Source organism: Amblyomma maculatum, chromosome 3 (assembly GCF_055883805.1).
Source record: "Amblyomma maculatum isolate TAMU_Amacu chromosome 3, ASM5588380v1, whole genome shotgun sequence".
In the NCBI taxonomy this organism is placed as follows: Eukaryota; Metazoa; Arthropoda; class Arachnida; order Ixodida; family Ixodidae; genus Amblyomma; species Amblyomma maculatum.
The window spans coordinates 10,546,415-10,565,396 of record NC_139346.1 but is presented as its reverse complement, the minus strand read 5'-3'; the positions used below and the strand labels follow the sequence as shown (position 1 = coordinate 10,565,396).

Genomic DNA, 18,982 nt, shown 5'->3' with positions numbered 1-18,982 from the left:
AGGGCCCTCAGTCGACCATAATGCGATCACATGACACTTGAAATGCACTTGGTGCAGGACTATCAGGGCTGCTAGCACTAACACGAGAGGGGACACACTGTGTGTTCGTCAGTGCTGCATGCTTGAACAAAAAAGAAAAGGGAAGATAGACAAGCCCAAGATAAAAACATGGCAGAAGATTATGCCATCACACACAGATAATCAATTTCGCTGAGCTGACGCCATTTTGCTGAATGTTAATGGCTTCTTGAATTCCCCTGGTCCGTTGATCTGAGTACGACGATATGACTGTGGTGTTGCAGAGCTGGGGAACAAATTCATGGGCTCGGCAGTGTTTTGTCAGTTCAGTGCTCATGACGCCTTTCAGGGATCTTTTGTGCTCTTGGAGCCATTCACTCAAACAACGCCCTGTTTGACAGATACCCGCATGACAGGGTTATCTCCTACACTACATCTTTTTGGCATTTTCTGTGCATGCTCTTGTGATTCTTTTGTGGCACACATGCTCTTCAACTGGTTAGGTGCTGACATTATTACGCCAGCTTTTGCGCTTATTGTGGAAAAAAACCATGAATGTATGGAATGACGAAAAATGGCTTCCTTTCTTACGATGCGGTCTTGATGAGAGCTCCTCAATACTACCAGTTGCGAAAATTCCCATAGGGCCCATGTATTAAAAAACAGCAGTTTTGATTGGTCAAAATTCGGGTGTTTACGAATGATGGCGGCACCCGCGGCCATTAACGGAAACTGCGTCCAAATTCCAAACTTTCTGATTGTTGATAAATGCACAACCATTATGGAAAACAAAATTAGTTGAAGACTTGCAGAGGCAAAAATTTTTAAGATAACAACCATATAGTTAACCAAGATGGAAAAGAGGAGAGAAAATTTTGATTTCCTAAAGGCAATGGCAGCAATAGCAAAAAGCTTGTATTCAGCGCTTCCAGATGGCGCAACAATTCATAGACGCCCGAAAAATGCGCACAAAATTTGGTCACTTTTTAAGGCGGAGTTTCGCAACTGGTATGATCCAAAAGCTCCGATGTTGATATCTTTTCCGCCTCTTGCAGTATTCCTTCTGCCACACTGGATAGTAACTGCGTCGGGTAACCTGCTGCTTTCAGCTTTTACATCCCGGTAGCAGTATCTTGTCTACGTGGCTTTCGCTATTCCCCGCTTGATCTTGCATTGCGCTGAGGTGTATGGGAGCAGTCTATACTGCCAATGTCAAGAAATTGCAGAACATTGCTTGCTGTGGAGTTTGCTCTTTATTTCTAGTCCTTTTAGTACTTCTTTGAATGGTCAATGTGCTGTCGCATCCACTTCGTAAAGAATTAGACATAGCGGAACACCTTAAAGGGCAACTCCGGAGGTTTTTTGACATTCCAATATTCTGATAAAAATTTTACTGTAATTCTCCTCTCCGTCCTGACGCATTCTACAAAATTTGGCCGCCGTACGATAATCCGTTCTTGCGCAACACGACTTTAAAATATGCTGTTTTCATGGCTTAAGTTGAGACTATTTCTAGCGGCAACACTGAGTTTCTCACGTCACAAACAGTATACCGGCATTACTGTCCACTTCCCGCATGATTATGAAATTGTGAGGCTTATATTGAACTACCTCTGACATTTTATGCAATGTTTCATGATTTCCATACGTTATTTTCACCATCCAATGCACGTACGAGTGTTTTTCTAATACTGAGTGTGACGCCACCATTTAGTCACCTGGGACGTCGTTTCTGGCCGTGAAAACAGTTTCGGTTTCGATTTGCTGTTTTTCTTTTTTTAAAATACTTCTAATTGGAATTTCGAAAAACGGTTTTTTGTGTTGAAGTCAGGACGTGCCGAGGAATGTAATTCAATGAAAAACAGAAAATGATGAAAAAACCACTGGAGTTGACCTTTAATGATGCTTGTCACTTGAATAGCAGTCATAAGACGTCTGTCATTATGCGCAAGGAGCAAATCCCTCAAATTGGGGAATGTGCCCTCCAGTTGGATGTACAGACTCCCCTGATGATGTTGGAATGCAAGTAAGTGGTTCCATAAAACAGTTTTGAAATTTCACTACACCATGTCTGTCAATGCATTCTTCGACTTCTCTGCGCACCATATTCTTTTTTAATTAAGTTACAGAAATTTCTTTAAATGCTGCAGTTCTTGATTGAATGTTAGGCACAATTTGCACCTTGAGTTTCAATGTCATTTAAAATCACTTGTAGTAAAAAAAAAAGACAACTGTTCTCAATATTGCATCCCTTTCTCTTTATAGAATCGAACCATGCGACGTTTCTAACCCTTTAGAGAGAGCTGTTGTCGGCCCAGTTGGTGAATGTCTGCTGAAGTCATGGCAAAATTGTGCTAAAAAAATACAACACAAAAGAAGGAAACGTAGCAATGTGTCCTTTTATGTCGTGTTCTTGTAGCGAAATTTGGCCATGGCTTCTGCAGACATTTGTGTCCTTTTTTTTTTTTTGCATTGCTTCTGGTAATTATAGGGTCTATCCTGACAACTAAGCAACTTATCTTAAAAGCAATCACATTTTTGAAATCAAGGGTGTAGTGTACTCTCCTCCAATACTGGCCGCCGCATTAACGGGCGTTTGGGGAATGCCTGAAGTCTATCAGATTTAAAGGACATTGGTCGAGCACGTAATCAAATGCAATGGGTGTGAGTCGCGGTTGAATGATTTTTGGAAAGAGCAAAGATAAAACGTTAGTTATGAGGTGTTTCACATTGTGAAGTTTGGCAGTAAGTGTATCAGTACTCCTTTACCTCTTTTTTGCCTACGAATTTTGCCAACCGATATTTTTCTCGTTATTATTCTGGGTTGTTTCCTTGCCTTCGTCATCCTCTCCTCCCATTGCACCCTTCTTTCCTCTTCACCTTATATAGGGTGCTTCATGGTTTTAATAAAATTTAGCTGTGAGTAGCGCCTGTGTCTCATCTTCATTTCTTTAAAGGTTGGATTAAAGACTAGTTGCTAGCCAGCCTCTTTGTGTGTGTTTTTCTGTTAGGAGGTAGTTCCACCTTTGCTCGAATCCAAATAATTCTTCGTAATCTTAACTTGATTAATTTGCCAGATTGCCTGTTTCTGCAGAACTCTGGCTAAAAGTTGCAGAGTAACGCTCCCTGAGGGTAAATTTCTATATTTTCATTTCATTTCATTTTATTACTCTCAAGGCCGGTCAGGCATTAAATCAGTAGCAGAGACAAATTAAAAACAATTAACAAGGAGTTTTCAGCATACTGTCATAATTTGAAATGCATATGTTTCCCTAGTCCAGAACGATACAATACCTAATTAACCATTTTTGAACCGAGTGAATAGTGATTGAAAGAATGAAACGCCGCACATCACTTTCTTTGCAATGAATATGCTGTGAACCAAGACTGAGTAGCTTATGAGTTAATTTAATGGCTCACAACATGGAGATTTGTGGCTCAAACGCACTGAGATTTGCCAGTAAAGTGGGCTGACAGGCTTGTTCCGCTTCTGCCAGATTGCAATGGTGGCCAACCACAGTTGCTGCAGCAAGAAGTGACGCATGCTCCGTCGATCTGCTGGATGTCATCAAGCCTGCTCTGCCAAGTTTAGTGGGAACAATTTGTTCCAGCTTAGTTCTTCTAAACACTCGTTCCATGAATGCGTGATGAAAACTGATGCTGAATCCTGGGCCGAACAACTTAGGGACTGTTCTGCTAAAACTGAAGGACAGGACTCGCCTAAAGATAAACTGCAGTTCATGGCATGACAGTGAAACAAAAGACACTGAACAAAAATGAGAAGCCTAAAATCTGTTTAAACGATTTAGAAGATAGGTCTTGCAGGGTGAATAAGGCATTTTCAATGTTCCAGACGTAATAACTGAATTATCGGCTGAATTTGAGAAAAAGGTGCGGCAAATTGTTCAAGAAGAAATGTCTGTAATTCAGCCGAAATGGACACTGAAGCCCACTCATAGAATTGATATGGCTGGACCTGAAAAAACACGACCTAAAATTGTCAAATTTCCACATCATAAAATCAGAAAACGAGTTTTCGGTGCAAAGACCAAACTAAAAGATTCAGATGTTATAATCAATGAAATATTTCTCAGGTCACTAGGCAAGTATGGAAAAAACTTGAATTAACAAAGCAAACTGAGCCCGAAGAATCAATCAGCCTCTGCTACAACAAGCCGATTCTTCAGAAAAGGTGCTAATATCATCATCATCAGCTCCACTATACCCAATTAACCCAGTACTGTGACCACTGCGAACTTCTTGACTTGATCCGCCCACCTAATTTTCTGCCAACCCTTGCTACTTAACTTCCCTTGGAATCCAAATGGTTTAAATTCACTGACCGAGGAAGTTTTTAGCGTTATAACGAACCTAAAAGCTACAAGTTGCACCGATTTCGATGGCTTCCAAATTAAACCAGTTAAATTTGTTTCGGATCTCTTAGCACCATGCTTAAGCTACATCCTTAACTTGTCGCTCACATCAGGAATTTTTCCTGCACGAATGAAATATGCAAACCTAACTGTTATTTTCAAAGGAGGCGATAGAAACAAGATGACCAACTATAGGCCGATTTCTATTCTCCCTGTTTTTTCAAAGGCTCTTGAAAAAGTAATGCTCAAGAGAATCGATGGGTTCTTTTCTAAACATGCCTTAATAAATGCCAGTCAGTTTGGATTTCGAAAGGGCAAGTCCGCGGAATCTGCTTTACTCTTGCAAAAGGAAATTATTTTAAATAATATCGAAGCTAAATGTTTGACTCTTGGTATTTTCATCGACTTATGTTTGACTCTTGGTATTTTCATCGACTTTACCAAAGCTTTCGACCTTCTTAATCATGAAATACTACTCTGTAAACTTGAAAGCTATGGTGTCCGTGGTCTTTCCCTCAAACTCTTTCGTTCTTATTTAAACATGCGCCAGCAGGTCGTTTCGGTCGATAATCGGAAGTCTAGCTCCCTTCTCATTGAATGTGCTGTCCCGCAAGGTAGCCTTCTTGGACCGTTCCTCTTTAATGACCTTCCGAGCATAGCTTATCATACAAGTTGTATTCAGTACGCTGACGACACAAGTTTTTTTCTTAAGGGATCTTCTGCCGATGAACTAATCAATAGTGCAAATCTGGATCTTTGTGCTCTCCACAAATGGTACACAGCTAATGGTTTGGTAGTTAACTCTAACAAGACCAAAGCAGTCTTTTTTCGTCCCCTTAGCCTGGATATTACAGTAAACAGCACTCTGCATCTAGAAAATAACATTATTGAACTTGTAGACAAATTCAAATCACTCGGTGTTGTATTCGACTCTCGCATGAGGTGGTCTGACCATATAATGTATATTGAAAGCAAGCTCACTAGATCTGTTGGTTTCCTCTCGAGACTGCGCTACGAATTTTCCCCAAAGCATAAGCTCTTTATTTATCACGCTTTAATTCAATCTCACATAAACTACTGTCACCTCGTTTGGGGTACAACATCCAAAACAAATCTAAACATCATACTCGGTCTCCAAAAGAAGGCAATTAGACTGATCGCTGGTGCATGCTACACTGCCCATACAGAAACATTATTTCCGAAATATAGGATTCATCGTGTGCATGCCATGTTTGAGTATCGTCTACTTCACTGCCTTAAATTGTCACCTCAATGCTTAACTGACTTCTTGAAGAATATATCTGGACTTAAGCCTTATGAGAAACCCTTTCACACCAGAAGTAAACAAATATGGGACGTTCCTCGAACGAGGACGTTATACGGTAACCAGAGCTTTCGTTTTACTTTACCATGCATATTAAATCATTATAGCATACACAACCCAAACATCTTTACAATGTCAATTAAGGACTTTAAGCTATATTTTATCAATTCCGGACTGCCTCTCTGTACCTTCCGTTCCTTGCCTTAAACATTATTACAAGAATAGTCACTTCATTTTCGTTACGTTTTGCCATATTTCGTGCATATACTGTTACAACACTGTGAGTCGTTGATTTACTGTGCTGTTTTTTAACTTGCTGTTTCATTTGTATATATGTGCTCTTTCTGTGCTTCATAATTTTCATATTACATATGTATATCTTCGCCTTAACGTCACACGTCCTGTTGCTCTGCCATTACTGGACCTCGGGCATCTCTAGCTATCGCTGTAGCTTTTCGCCCGAGGCCCATTTCCTGTATATTACTGGAAATACATTTTTTTCAATTTTTTCAAGGTCAAAAAAAAAAAGAAACAAAAAAGAAAAGAAAAGAAGTTTCAGGAACGCTACAGCTCCCTTCTTCACAATGAGGCTCCGTGTTTTTCTAGCACTTACAAGTGATTTGGCATAGATAGGATGGTGTGTTAGATGATAAGTGACTCAAGGTTTTGGCGAGTTGATGCATTCTTTTCTGTTGTCAGTATTTTCGCTCCTTCCCAGTTAATTTTGTGGCCACTTTTCTTGGCATGTTCGGTGATTGCATTCGTTGACAGTTTTTCGTTTCGCACATCATTCTGGTGCTCTCTCAGGCATCTCCTAAAGTCTTTTGTTTCTCCTATATGTAAACTGATGAGAGCAGTCAATTCATATACAGTCGAATCCGGATATATCGAACCCAGATATATTGAATTTCTGTTATATCGAACTCACGGAATATCCCCTTGAAAATCCCATGCAAAAGTATAGGAAAGCCGAGTCATATATCGAACTCAATTTCACCGGTCGTTCAATATATCGAACTCTGCATCACGCACTGGAAAGTGTGCCTTTCCCAAAGACGATCGCATCACCCTCGACCGTTTGCCGCGTGACGTTTTCAAGCCGCGCGCGGAAGTAATGAGAGGGGACAGTTCAGCTAGGGCAGCGCCGCGCCCATTCCCTAAAGGCGCGCGCATTTGCGGTTATCGTTCATTTCCCGCGCGCCAGCACGTGACGTTTGCAAGATGTACGTGAATGAACCAGAGAGAACTGGTGGGAACGAGTGGGGAAAAACGCGACGGAGCAAAGCGCAAGGGTGTGCCCATTCTTTTGCCGAGCTATCTCTCTCCTTCAGCACGCGCTACGCATGCGCCAAGCCAGCTCAGCCCGTTTTCAGACAGAACGTTGGACGCTTTCCCCAGTGTGTTTTGCGAACCCTCTGCGCGCAGCGGCTGATGTGGCTATGGCGGCTGCGGAAGTTAATCGAAAGATCTATCTTTTTTTTCTTTTTTTTTTTTCCCCGAGAGTCATTTATTTTTATTGTTGTGCTGTACGCGCGGCGTAGCATAAGATATCGTGTTACGAAGAGGCCTTTTTTCTTTTTTTTCTGCACTAGTCGTTTATTCTTGCATGTATGAATTAAAGAAAGCACGCGGTCAGCTGTGATCATGACACCGGCTTTTAGCATTTTTTGCTTCAAACAGCATTTGCAGTTACTGTATCACGCTTTTCAATATTTTTTGGCAGTGGACTACGCCCCAAGCGCGGTGTGATAAATCGAACCAGGCTTGTGCAATCAAGCCATCGCGGGCAGTCTGCCAAGTTCGCTCCCGCCGCTGCAGGAGCTATAAAAAGACAAACAACCAGCGACGTTATCACTGCGCAGCATCTTGGCACGCTGCCAAGGAATGAGCAGTGGATGAGACGACCAAAACGGAGTGCGACATGCAAGCGAAAACGCTTGCGATTTCTGCCACGGCGACACAAAAACCTTGTTTCGAGCTGCCGCGGTGGCTCGAACGGCAGAGGGAGACGCAGTTCCAACAAGTTGGAAATTTTCTGCTCTGTCGCTGCGGCTCGTCGCTGAGATTAGCTTCATCGCTTGCATGTGAGCGAGCTGGCCTTAACGCTTTCTTTTTTTTTTTTTTTCCAAATTCTCGAGTGCAAAAGTGAAGGGTGGGTTCATTATGCGAGTGAGTTGATTACGCGACAACTGCGGTATCGTTTTTTCGCATCGTAAGTGCTGTCCCAAGCCGATTTCTGTATATCGAATTATTGATATATCGAACTATTTCGCGATCCCCTTCCAGTTCGATATATCCGGGTTCGACTGTACAACGCCGGGAAAGTTTTTACGAGGGAGCTGATTCTTCACGCTGACAAGCTCAGTCCGCACCTTAGTCGTTGGGACATGTGCGATGTTGACGCCGTGCTTGCGGAAAATATGTGCAAGTGCCTCGTTGATTCCGGCTACATATGTAATCCAAATGGTTACTTTTAGAGACCATTGGTGGTCCTCTTTTCGCACTACATGTCCTGCCCATGTCCATTTCTTCTTAATTTCAACTAAAATGTCAGTGACTTGAGTTATTTCCTTGACCCACTCTGCACACTTCCGATCTCTATAGCTACACTTACCATTTTTCGTTCCACAGCCCTCTGCGTTCCAACCCAATCCTGTTCTAGTTAACTTCCTTTTCATGGTCCGAATCTGTAGTTACTCTGCATAACTCAGTAAATAAATAGTAATAAATGCAAGGTTTAAATGTGCATTGTCCCCACACACATTGTAGCATTACCACAGATTGCTTAATGCAGTGCAATGTTGCATCGAGACTTCATTTTTCTCGCAGCACCAAGAGATGGTGCAAATGTTCCCACAGAAGCAGCAGCTTACGTACTGAATGACAAAGAGCAGGAAGTCAGCAATGTCCTCGATGTACCACTCCGGGTAGGCAGCAAAGAGCCGGGGCAGGCCATCATCGGGCACACTGAAACAATTCAAGGCCCACATGTTCAAAACAAAAGGCACACACATTCCACCTGTCTTTCTACTCGTCTACCTCACACAGTGATGGCCCAGCAATGTTTGGAACAGAGAAACCACAATTAAACTCATCAAGTCATCCCTAACAGCACTTGCAACATGCAGCAATGATATAGAAAACTAACACTCTAGTTTGTTCACCCATTTTTTTTGCCTATGACATGCATCTTGCAGGCTACCAAGCTAGGAAGCAAAATAAATGGGCAAGAGGGTTCAAAACGTTTAACAGAGTTTGCAAGGGGGCGTTTGCACTTGCAGTAGGACATTTGAGCTTCCTTCGTCCAAATGTGGGCACAGTTCTACAAGAAATTCATTCTGTTGCGAAACCACTTTGTGCCTATGAGTGGCCAAAAATATGGCTAGCTGGTTTCATAAAACTAAGAATGTGTCATCTACACGGAAACCTCGATTCCCATATTTCAGCTGCACAGATTCACCCCGACAAGTGAAAGCCTGATCAACATTCTGTGCACTAAGCCCAGTTTGAAGCCAATCAGGCCCCACCAAACACAACGTTAGATGGTCTCTTATGCTAAGTGCCTAATGTTATGATTAGAGGCCGGATATTTAGGCACTAAAAATGGCAGGTAAAATTCCATTTTAGGCACCGAACGGAGACAAACAGGCACTAAGAAGTTTACCAAAAGTGCAAATTACATAATATTTCAAAGTCGGCACATAGCATGTGCCTCAAAATAAAATGCATGGATTTGGGACATTAAAGAAGCGCTGTTCCGCAACACACCATACAATTACCGAGAAACACTAAGGAGGGCTGCCCGTCTTTGGAAATAGAGTAAGAAACTTTGAAACCACATTTGAGACTCCTAGAAGAAAACAAAAAAATGCCCATCCAAAGGCATTTACCAGAAGACTATGTTTAGCACAAATTGTTCTGTCCTGCTAAAAGAAGTAAGCAATGAAAACCTAAAAGCTCAAATAAAGTCAGTATAAAAATTAAACTTTGCAGTGTGCATCGCTACAGTGCTCCCGAAGTTACGCCTCAAGCTTCGCTGCAAGATGACGCTGAATCCATCTCCTGGATACGGTTTTGCAGCCCTTCTCTTGGTGCTTGCCACTTGAACGGACCTGAGGCATGAAAATGTTGCCGGACATTGAAAATGACGGGTAAAAAGAAAATTGCTCTGAATGAGCCTATGCTCATCTGCCCATGATAGATAAAAACTGTCCATCTAGAAATAAGAATTCCTAGCACCCAAAATCCTACTCCTAATTAATGTAAATGATCAGAATATAACCAGCCCTTACCCATAGCATTCATTGATTACGAAAAAGCATTTGACTCAGTTGAAACCTCAGCGGTGATGCAAGCATTGCGAAATCAGGGGCTAGACGAGCCGTACGTATAAGTGCTGGAAGATATATATACAGTCAAGCCCATTTATAACGGCCCCACATAAGACGAACTTTCGCTTATAACGAACGAGACCGGAGCGACCGCCAAAATATACATTACTTCAATGGCACAAGATCACACATATAACGAACGTCCATGAGCGCTGCCGATCGGTTACAGAAAACGGACGGGCGTAAACCCGGCGCCCCGATACGAGATAACGATGGGCTCCCATCCCTTTTGGTCTGTTTTCGCAATCCTCCTCGCAAGCGAGCTACCCTTTGCTCGCCGACGCGTGCTGCCTACAAGTGTCGGCGCGTGGTGTGACCTCCAAGGCCACGCTGCCGCCCCTCCTCGCAACACCGCTCCCATCTCCTCTCGCCATTCCCTCGTCTTCGCCTGTCTCCACGGCGCCGGCCGCCGGCATAGTCTTCGAAGTTTCGTCGTTTCGTTTCCTGGCTGTTCCATTGAGCGGCCGTGCTAGGGGCGCGGGGCGCCAGGAGGCAGGCCTCTCCATACGCTAGCGGTTGTACTGTTTGCACGGGCGGATAGAATGCGCAGCGGCGCGCCGCTGCATTCAGTACGGCGGTGACGGCTCGTGGCCTCCGAGATTTGCGAAGGTAATCTCGGAGGCCATGGGCAGTTGAAAGCAACTACGGTAGGAGCCAACAGGTGGCAGCACTGAGGCTCAGGGATGCCAAGTGATCATAAACGTATTAGTCTGCAGATGGGGCCCTTGATGAAAAGAGAAATGGAACTTAGACAAAACGTAAACACAAAATTAAACGATGATCAAATAGCGCAGATAGCAGCAGACATAGAGGAAGCAATAGAAAAAAGCCCCATGGAAGACTGGAATTATGAACAGGTAGAACTACTCATAAGGAGGAAAATTCAGGAGGTTAAAGTAGCAAACCGCTGGAATGGAAAGAGGAAGCCACGGAGCTGGTGGAATAAGGAAATCAGGGAAGCTATTGAACAACGACGGGCTGCTTCAAGCTGATTAATGAACTCGGTCCAAAAAGTAAGGAAATGTTGTTAAAAGCTCTGGAAACAGTCATAACGAATAAGCAAATTCCGGACAGCTGGCGGCAGAGTAAAATGAATTTGATTTATAAAGGGAAAGGAGACAGGATGCACATAAAATCCTACAGGCCGATTACCATAACATCTGTTATGTACAGGTTAGCCATGCAGGCGGTGAAATTAAAGGTGAAAGCATGGGTTGAAAGTAACAAGATACTCGGAGAACTTCAGAACGGCTTTAGAAATGTTAGGCGCTTAGATGATAGCCTGTTCGTGCTTACCCAATGCATCGAAATATCTAGAGTGGAAAATAGACCTTTGTATTTGGCCTTCCTGGACATAAACGGGGCGTACGACAACGTAAGCAGGGAACTCCTGTGGAACATATTAAAAGAAGAAGGTATCGGTTATGAGATAATAGAGTTCCTACAGGAAATATACCGGGATAACAAAGTAGAAATTACGTGGGAAGGGATAAGAAGTACGGAGGATGTCAAAGTATGCAAAGGATTAAGACAAGGCTGTCCTCTATCACCGGTGCTGTTCATGCTTTATATGATAAACCTGGAACGGAGGATACAAGATAGTAACCTAGGTTTTAACCTGTCATATACATTAGGTGGAAAGGCAGTAGAGCAGCGCCTCCCCGGTTTGATGTATGCAGACAATATTGTGCTGCTAGCTGAGAGTCTGGAAGAATTGCAAACTCTAGTTAAGTATTGCGGAGACGAAGGGGACGCTCTAGGCTTCAGTTCCAGCGCCGTTAAGTCGGGTCTGATGATTTTCAACGGCTCGACTGATCAGGGTCTTAAAATACCAGGCCATAAGAAATACCTAGAGTAGCAGGATATAAATATCTGGGGGTACGGATAAACGAAGGATTGGCATACATTGAAAAGCATGAGCAATCACTTAAGGCCAAAGGGCGAAGGAATGCCGGGATAATGAAGCATAAGGCATTGTGGGGATACAATAGGTATGAGGTATTGAGGGGTATTTGGAAAGGAATTATGGTGCCCGGACTTACCTTCGGAAATGCGGTTTTGTGCCTAAAATCAGAGGTACAGTCGACATTAGAAACAAATCAGAGATCCGTTGGACGATTAGCACTAGGTGCCCACGGCAAAACTACAAATGAGGCGGTACAGGGAGATATGGGCTGGGCATCTTTCGAAGTACGGGAAGCTCAGAGTAAAATATTATATGAGGAACGCCTGAGGAAATTGGACAGTAACAGATGGGCAGCTAAATTAAATACCTGTACCTAAAAAGCGCTGACTCACAATGGCCTCTCCATACGCTAGCGGTTGTACTGTTTGCACGGGCGGACTGAATGCGCAGCGGCGCATTCAGTACGGCGGTGACGGTTCGTGGCCTCCGAGATTTGCGGAGGGAATCTCGGAGGCCATGGGCGGTTGAAAGCAACTACGGCAGGAGCCAACAGGTGGCAGCACTGACGCTCAGGGATGCCTCTCATTGGTCTCCCCGCTGCATACCATGCCCCGCTGTGTGTCCGTTCCATTCCTTAGGCACTTCCTCGCTTGCCTCGCGTGATTGTCGCACGTGCGCACGTGCTCCGTCAGTTGCAGCGCTTTGTTGTCATTTTCGTGGGTGTGGTGTGAGCGCTTAGTCTGTCGGGCCTGAGTCGTATAATTCGGGATGGCGGACGGGAATTTCCTGCCTCCAGCGGTCACGAAACGAAAAGCGCTGGACATGGCAACGAAGCGAGCAATTGTGACGGAACTGTCTCAAGATGCTAAAAATTGCGAGCTGGTGAAGAAGTACAACGTGTTGAAATCAACCATCTCGACAATTCTGAAGAATAAGGAAAAGATCGCCAGCTCTGACGCCAACACAGCGGACAGAAAGCGCCTGCGGAAGGCCACCTATGCGGACGTAGAGGATGCGCTGCTAAAGTGGTTCGTCGACGCACGGGCTCGCAACATTCCGATAAGTGGACCAATGATGCTGGGCAAAGCCAAAGACTTCGCATTCCTACTAGATTTTCCCGACTTCTGCCCAGGCAATGGCTGGCTACATAGGTTCAAAGTGCGGCATGGGATTGTTTTTAAGGGGAGATGCTACTCGAAAACATTTTTTTCTTAATATTGATGCTAGGTGAATGAAAATTGCACCACTTATAGAGATTGATCTCCTCTTTCTAAATATGCTTTTAGTTTTAAAATAGCTTAAGGTTTTCATATTCTAAATGCCATGCATAAGTGAAAAACAATGCATGTTTGTGCAGCTGCTGTACACAGCAGCAAGCATGGTAGGGCAGAGCCAACTAGTTCTTCTTGTCCCCAACACTCCACTGAGTGCAAATAAGCAACATAGCAACATTCCCTTGGCATGCAATGTTTTGAGACAATTTTATATCTCGTGCCTTGTTTTTAGTGGCTAGCACCAGATAATTTTTTTAATTTGCGTGCCCAAAAATACTGCTGATTGCATTTAAACCTAGATACTTGCATTCTACACATCCTAAAGATTATGCATGCCAAATTTGGTGTTGATTGAACTAAAATAACGACATAAAATATTGTGCACAAAACTCATATTCGGCCCAAAATACGAATTCGAGAAAAATGCGATTTAAAGATACAAAAGCTGTTTATTGCTGTTGTAGCAGCACTCTCTGCATGAAAATTGCACACAATGCAGGCCAGGGTATTATGATACAGTGCACAGTTTTAGAATTCACCAGCATCATATGTTGCTCCCACAGTGACATTGTGAGCAGCATTCTCAAGGCGTGCTTTCTTGGCTATTTAGTGATGCTGAGACCTTGCTTCTGTCAGCCACTGCTTTGTAACCACAAGGTGCACATTTTTTGTTATGGCATCAAACTCCTTATGGTGCACTTGTTTCGGCAAACCAAGAACCACACAAAATCGGGAAAGTTGATTGTATCCAGCACCAATAACGAGCGCCGCAACCCCTGCATTGACGTTCACGGCAAAAATCTCCCTCGGGCTGGCTGAAGGGCGTTGTCCACCGGAGCTGCACACCGCGCACGACTACGACACAACGGACGTGGCACACGCTACACTGCTGCAACGCAGCTCTAGAAACGACGAGAGTCCTTTTCACTTCTTGGCCAACTCGCGAACGGAAAGTTAGCACCGTCCGCGCTCCCGACATGCTGCTCGCTCGCCAGTGCGTTCGCGGCACCGATCTCGCCGATAAAGGCACTCGCCGTACTAGGTCTCCTCAACGCTCGAAGATCCTTATCTTCTTATCCAATGCACTGACGAAATCGTCTAAGCTGTCACTGAAACTTCAGTGCCCAGCCGGCTTCGAGCTGTCAAAAGTGTCGCCTCCGCCGAGGTTAGGCCTAGCTTCCGCGGACGTCTCCACTGCACGCCGTTTCACTTTGCCGGTGACTTCCCTTGAACGCGTGGTTTGATCGGTACTTTTGACACCGAAAGTCACGTTTCTTCTCGGATTCTATCGCAGCGACGAGCACGAAGATGCGTGAAATTTTGAAAACACGCCGAGAGAAAACTAGCGGGCAAGCGTGACAGCGAGCTACGCGTCGCATGAAGAGCAGACGAGCAATGGCCGCTTTCCACACTGACAGCCAATGGCGTGGTCGAAATCGCACCACGTGATTTAAATGGCCAGTGAAAATGCTAGGTTTGGGCGGCGAAACTTTTTTTTTTTATTACTTGCTGGGGGTTTGTGAAGCGGCAAAGCCAGCTTTAGGGAGAAAAAGCGTAGGCCTGCCGCCTTGCAAAATTTCAGTGGCGTGCGACGCCGCGATTTGATGCGTCACGCGCTTGAACATGGGTCGTATCTGCCCCTTCTTTAGCCACCTTGCGTGCTTTAACAGACTTTTTAAATGATTTCGCGACTGTTTTCGGCTCTGATTTTTTTATATATTAAAGAGGAAGGACCAGTGTTGCTGAAACAGTCAAAATCACAAAAGTGACTTTTTTACTGAAAATCGCCGTTTTTCGACCCGCGTCTCCCCTTAAATCGATTGTCGGTGAGGCACGTTCGGTAAGTGACCAGGACGTTGCCAATTGGCTTGCAACAAACCGAGCCATTATTGCAAGCTACGCGGAGCAGGATGTGTATAACGCAGATGAAACTGCATCATTTTTTCAGATGCTTCCAGACAAGACGTACTCCATGAAAGGGGAGTCATGCGCTGGCGGTAAACACAATAAAGTGCGCGTTACAGTTCTTCTGTGCACTAATATGAATGGCAGCGACCGGCGCATGCCGTTTGTAATCGGAAAATCCAAGAAGCCACGTTGTTTTCGGAACCATGTACCCGTGTGCTATAGGCACAATACTAAGTCCTGGATGACACGGGATTTATTCGCAGAGTGGCTGGGCGAGTCTGACCGCGACATGCAGAGGCAAAGCAGGACCGTGCTGCTGTTGCTCGACAATTGCTCAGCGCACCACGTGCAAACGTCTCTGACGGCAGTGACTGTACTTTTCCTGCCGCCCAATACAACTTCTAAAGTGCAGCCTCTTGATTTGGGCATAATAAGCTCCTTTAAGGCATCGTATAGGTGCCGAATTGTGCAGCGCTTGCTCATTGCCGTTGACCGTCCGGCCGCTAACTTGCCGCTCCGAGTTTCATTGTATTCAGCCCTTGAGATGGTGAAGGCGGCCTGGGCGGAGGTGACGACCGCTTGCGTGCGAAACTGTTTCCGCAAGGCCGGCTTCGTCGACGCAGTACCGGAAGTCGGGCCTGATGCCTCCGATGATGATGATTCCGGCGGCGATTTGTGGCAGCGCGTCGTCGACTCCGACATGGGAGGCCCTGGCATTGATTGGCAGGATTTTATTTCTGCGGATGAAGACGCGGATATTGCGGAACCGTGTGGCATCGTTTCTGAAGTGCGGGCCGAGAGCGACGCGGAAAAATCAGATGAAGATGAAACGTCTGAGCCAGCACCCGTAAGCACATCTGTAGCAATGGGCTATATAGAGAGCCTCAGACAACTTGTCTATGCCAAGGGACTCGGCGAAGAGCACGCTAGTGCTTTAAATAAACTGGAGACCGCCCTCATCGCATCTGCACTGCAGAAACAGACGAGCATCACAGACTTTTTTGCTAAGAAATAAATTTCGTGTTTTGACCGCCAACCTTTTTTTTCTTCTCTTTTTTAGTTTGTGGCCCAGTTACTACGAACTTTGGGATACAACGAACGGACGCCGCGTGACGCTCAGGTTCGTTATAAGCGGGCTCAACTGTATCACTCGCGCTGACCTTAACCTCCTACTTCCTTTTGTTCTCATCGGGACGATGCTTCCTGAGGAGGGGGGCAAATGCCGCATAGAAGAGGACGCAAAAGATGACGACTGGGAACAAAAGCGCGAGCCTAGAAGAAGACAGAGGAAGCTTGAGCGCAAGACTCGTTCCAGTAGACTATTAAAACCTTCTTATCTTAGGCCCTCCTTGGCGTTCTATCAAGATGTGACAATATATTTAAAACTACCTGCAATAGGTAAAAACAGTTTGAAGTTTTGGGATGAGCACAAGAAAAGGCACAAGTGGTGCAAATCTGGTGCAAATTCACCGATAAATAAAAAAAAAATGGTTCTAAGAGGGGTGTCCACCAGCATCTACCTGAGCCCCGCAAGCTTGCTAATCTGCTCCACCCGCCTAACTTTCCACTCTGTAACCCTTAGAGACTGCCGGCTGTCCTCCATTACATATTTAGAGTGAACTACTTCCCTACTGCTAACCATGAAGGCAACCGATGAAGGATTAAAGGTGCTGTTGATAAAACCCTCCACAGAAGACCACTCATTCTGTGCAATGATTCCACAAATGAGAAAACAAAGTTCTTCCTCATTCCACGTCAGCTGGTAGAGATAAGGCCCATGACAATGGCTTTTCTGCAACACTGCAGACTAGGCCACGCTACTCCGGATCGGCCTGAAACAATCTCACCCCTGGTGATACATAGCCATGATGCCTTGGAAACTGAGCTTCCCACTGATAGCATGGCATGAGAATACTCACGCTTGCTGCAGCACGCCCAGAAAGACAGCAGCTGCCAGGTTGTAGAGACCCAGGGAGCGGCTCAGTAGCAGTGGGTCCAGCAGGCCCGCGTCCGCACACAGCTTGCTCTGGGCCACACGGCGGGCTTGCGTGCGCCACTTGGCCAGTAGGCGGCGGTTGCGGGGGGCCTCGTCCTCTGCTGCAGCCTGCTGCTGCTGGGAAAGCTCCTGGGCCAGCCGCTGCAGCTCACGCAGCACACGCAGGCGGCGGCCGTAGCGCGCCACCGCGGGGGCCAGCCCCAGGTGTGAACCCTGCAGTGCCAGGAACAGGCACTCCGTGGAGAAGTTGGCCGCACTCTCCGCACTGCACTGCTTCCCTGCATACAGGGGAAGAGGCTACATGGGGGATAGCAGTGCCAACTAACAGGGTTTGAACCATCTGCTTAGTAACGTGCTCAGCTACCTCTTTTCGATGGAGGCAAAACAGGTTCTGCGATGTCAATGCACTGAAATTATTGTTTAGAGTATGGCAGAACCTCTTTTTCCTCTCCATCCCTTCCCTGATGGCCGAGAAGTGTGACAGATAAACCAATCTACACAGTGTGTTGCACTTACAAAGTTCAGTGAAAGGTAAGCAGAGATGACACATATGCAAAAGCTGGTGCACTAATCAAACATCTATGTAGTAATTAAGACACAATTATTACTTAAGGAAGGAAATCGTAGCAGGGGGCGGCAGAAAGTTAGGTGGGCGGATGAGATTAAGAAGTTCGCAGGGGTCAAGTGGATGCAGCTAGCACAGAACAGGGTTAAGTGGAGAAATATGGGAGAGGCCTTCGTCCTGCAGTGGGTATAATCAGGCTGATGATGATGATGATTACTTAAGTAATTATGCAATGTTATCAAGATGTAAGTAATCACTTGATGCAGCAATTGCTTTACTAAATCAAGTAATGAATTAGTGTGTCTGATTCCCCCAAAGCATCCTGTTGCCCTGCCTGATAACTCTCCTACATCTTTACTGACGTAACTCACTTATTTAGCCTGACACCTGGGCTTATTACCAATATGGCGACAACAGGCTATCGCAGTGTGCTTCAGGGGAACTGTGGAGGGCTCTCCACGAAGGTTTAAGAGCTCAAACTCATCAACAAGCCCAGTTACTGCAGGAAACCAATGCGTTGTCAGCCATTCCAGGTTTTAGTGGGTCTCCTTCAATGAGCGACCGATGTGCTCATTGGAAAGGCGGCGGCTTCCTCAGGTCCACCTTGCTCTGGAAAACTGGTGTACCCCACATAAGGCAACTGTTGTGGTTGTGTCAGTCGAGAAAGGGTGCGCTTCTGACGGCACCTCGGTTGGGGTCGCACCTCCTCACCTCTCAGTGTCTGCTACCACCGTACACACGCGTGGAAAGCATGCACTTGCCCACTCCACCCGCATACATTACAACCAGCAAGTCACCACATTTCAATCCTTATAGTTCAAAAAGATCGCATAATCAGCATCTAATATTTGCGACGTATGAGGTATTATGTGCAGATATATTCCTCACGCGGGAGCTCCACTCAGTGCGACTGACCGGATCAGTGCATTGGACAGCCGCAATTTTAGCCACAGCAAGTTGCATCTGCATTACGTTCACAGTATATCACTCGGTTGAAAGAGTGCGCAGTCTCACAACTGATGAAAAGACATTGGGCACAAATATTTATTCTGCAGAAAGGAGGGCTTCATAACAGACCTTTTTTTAAAGGAAATTTAAGGAAGGAGAAATCACATTGTCCTTTAAAAAAATTGCCGACGATTACGTTACTTCCTAGTGTGAATTTTGAGCGCAGCTCATCCCCTCTTTCACCTTTTTTGATAGAATGAGGCAAATAATTTGAGCAAG

At 45.3% G+C, this 18,982-nt stretch overlaps 1 protein-coding gene across 5 annotated transcripts in view; it reads right to left on the bottom strand.

Moving 5' to 3' along the window:
• Nucleotides 1-18,982, bottom strand: part of Ube4B (Ubiquitination factor E4B) — a 373,326-nt gene that overhangs the window by 120,633 nt on the left and 233,711 nt on the right. For all 5 annotated transcript variants that reach the window (XM_084597298.1, XM_084597297.1, XM_084597293.1 and 2 more), the window contains 2 exons: nucleotides 17,114-17,468; nucleotides 8,593-8,682 (listed from right to left, as the gene is read on the bottom strand). In XM_084597298.1, coding sequence (XP_084453424.1) covers nucleotides 8,593-8,682; nucleotides 17,114-17,468 — 445 coding nt within the window. The remainder of the gene's footprint in view (nucleotides 1-8,592; nucleotides 8,683-17,113; nucleotides 17,469-18,982) is intronic.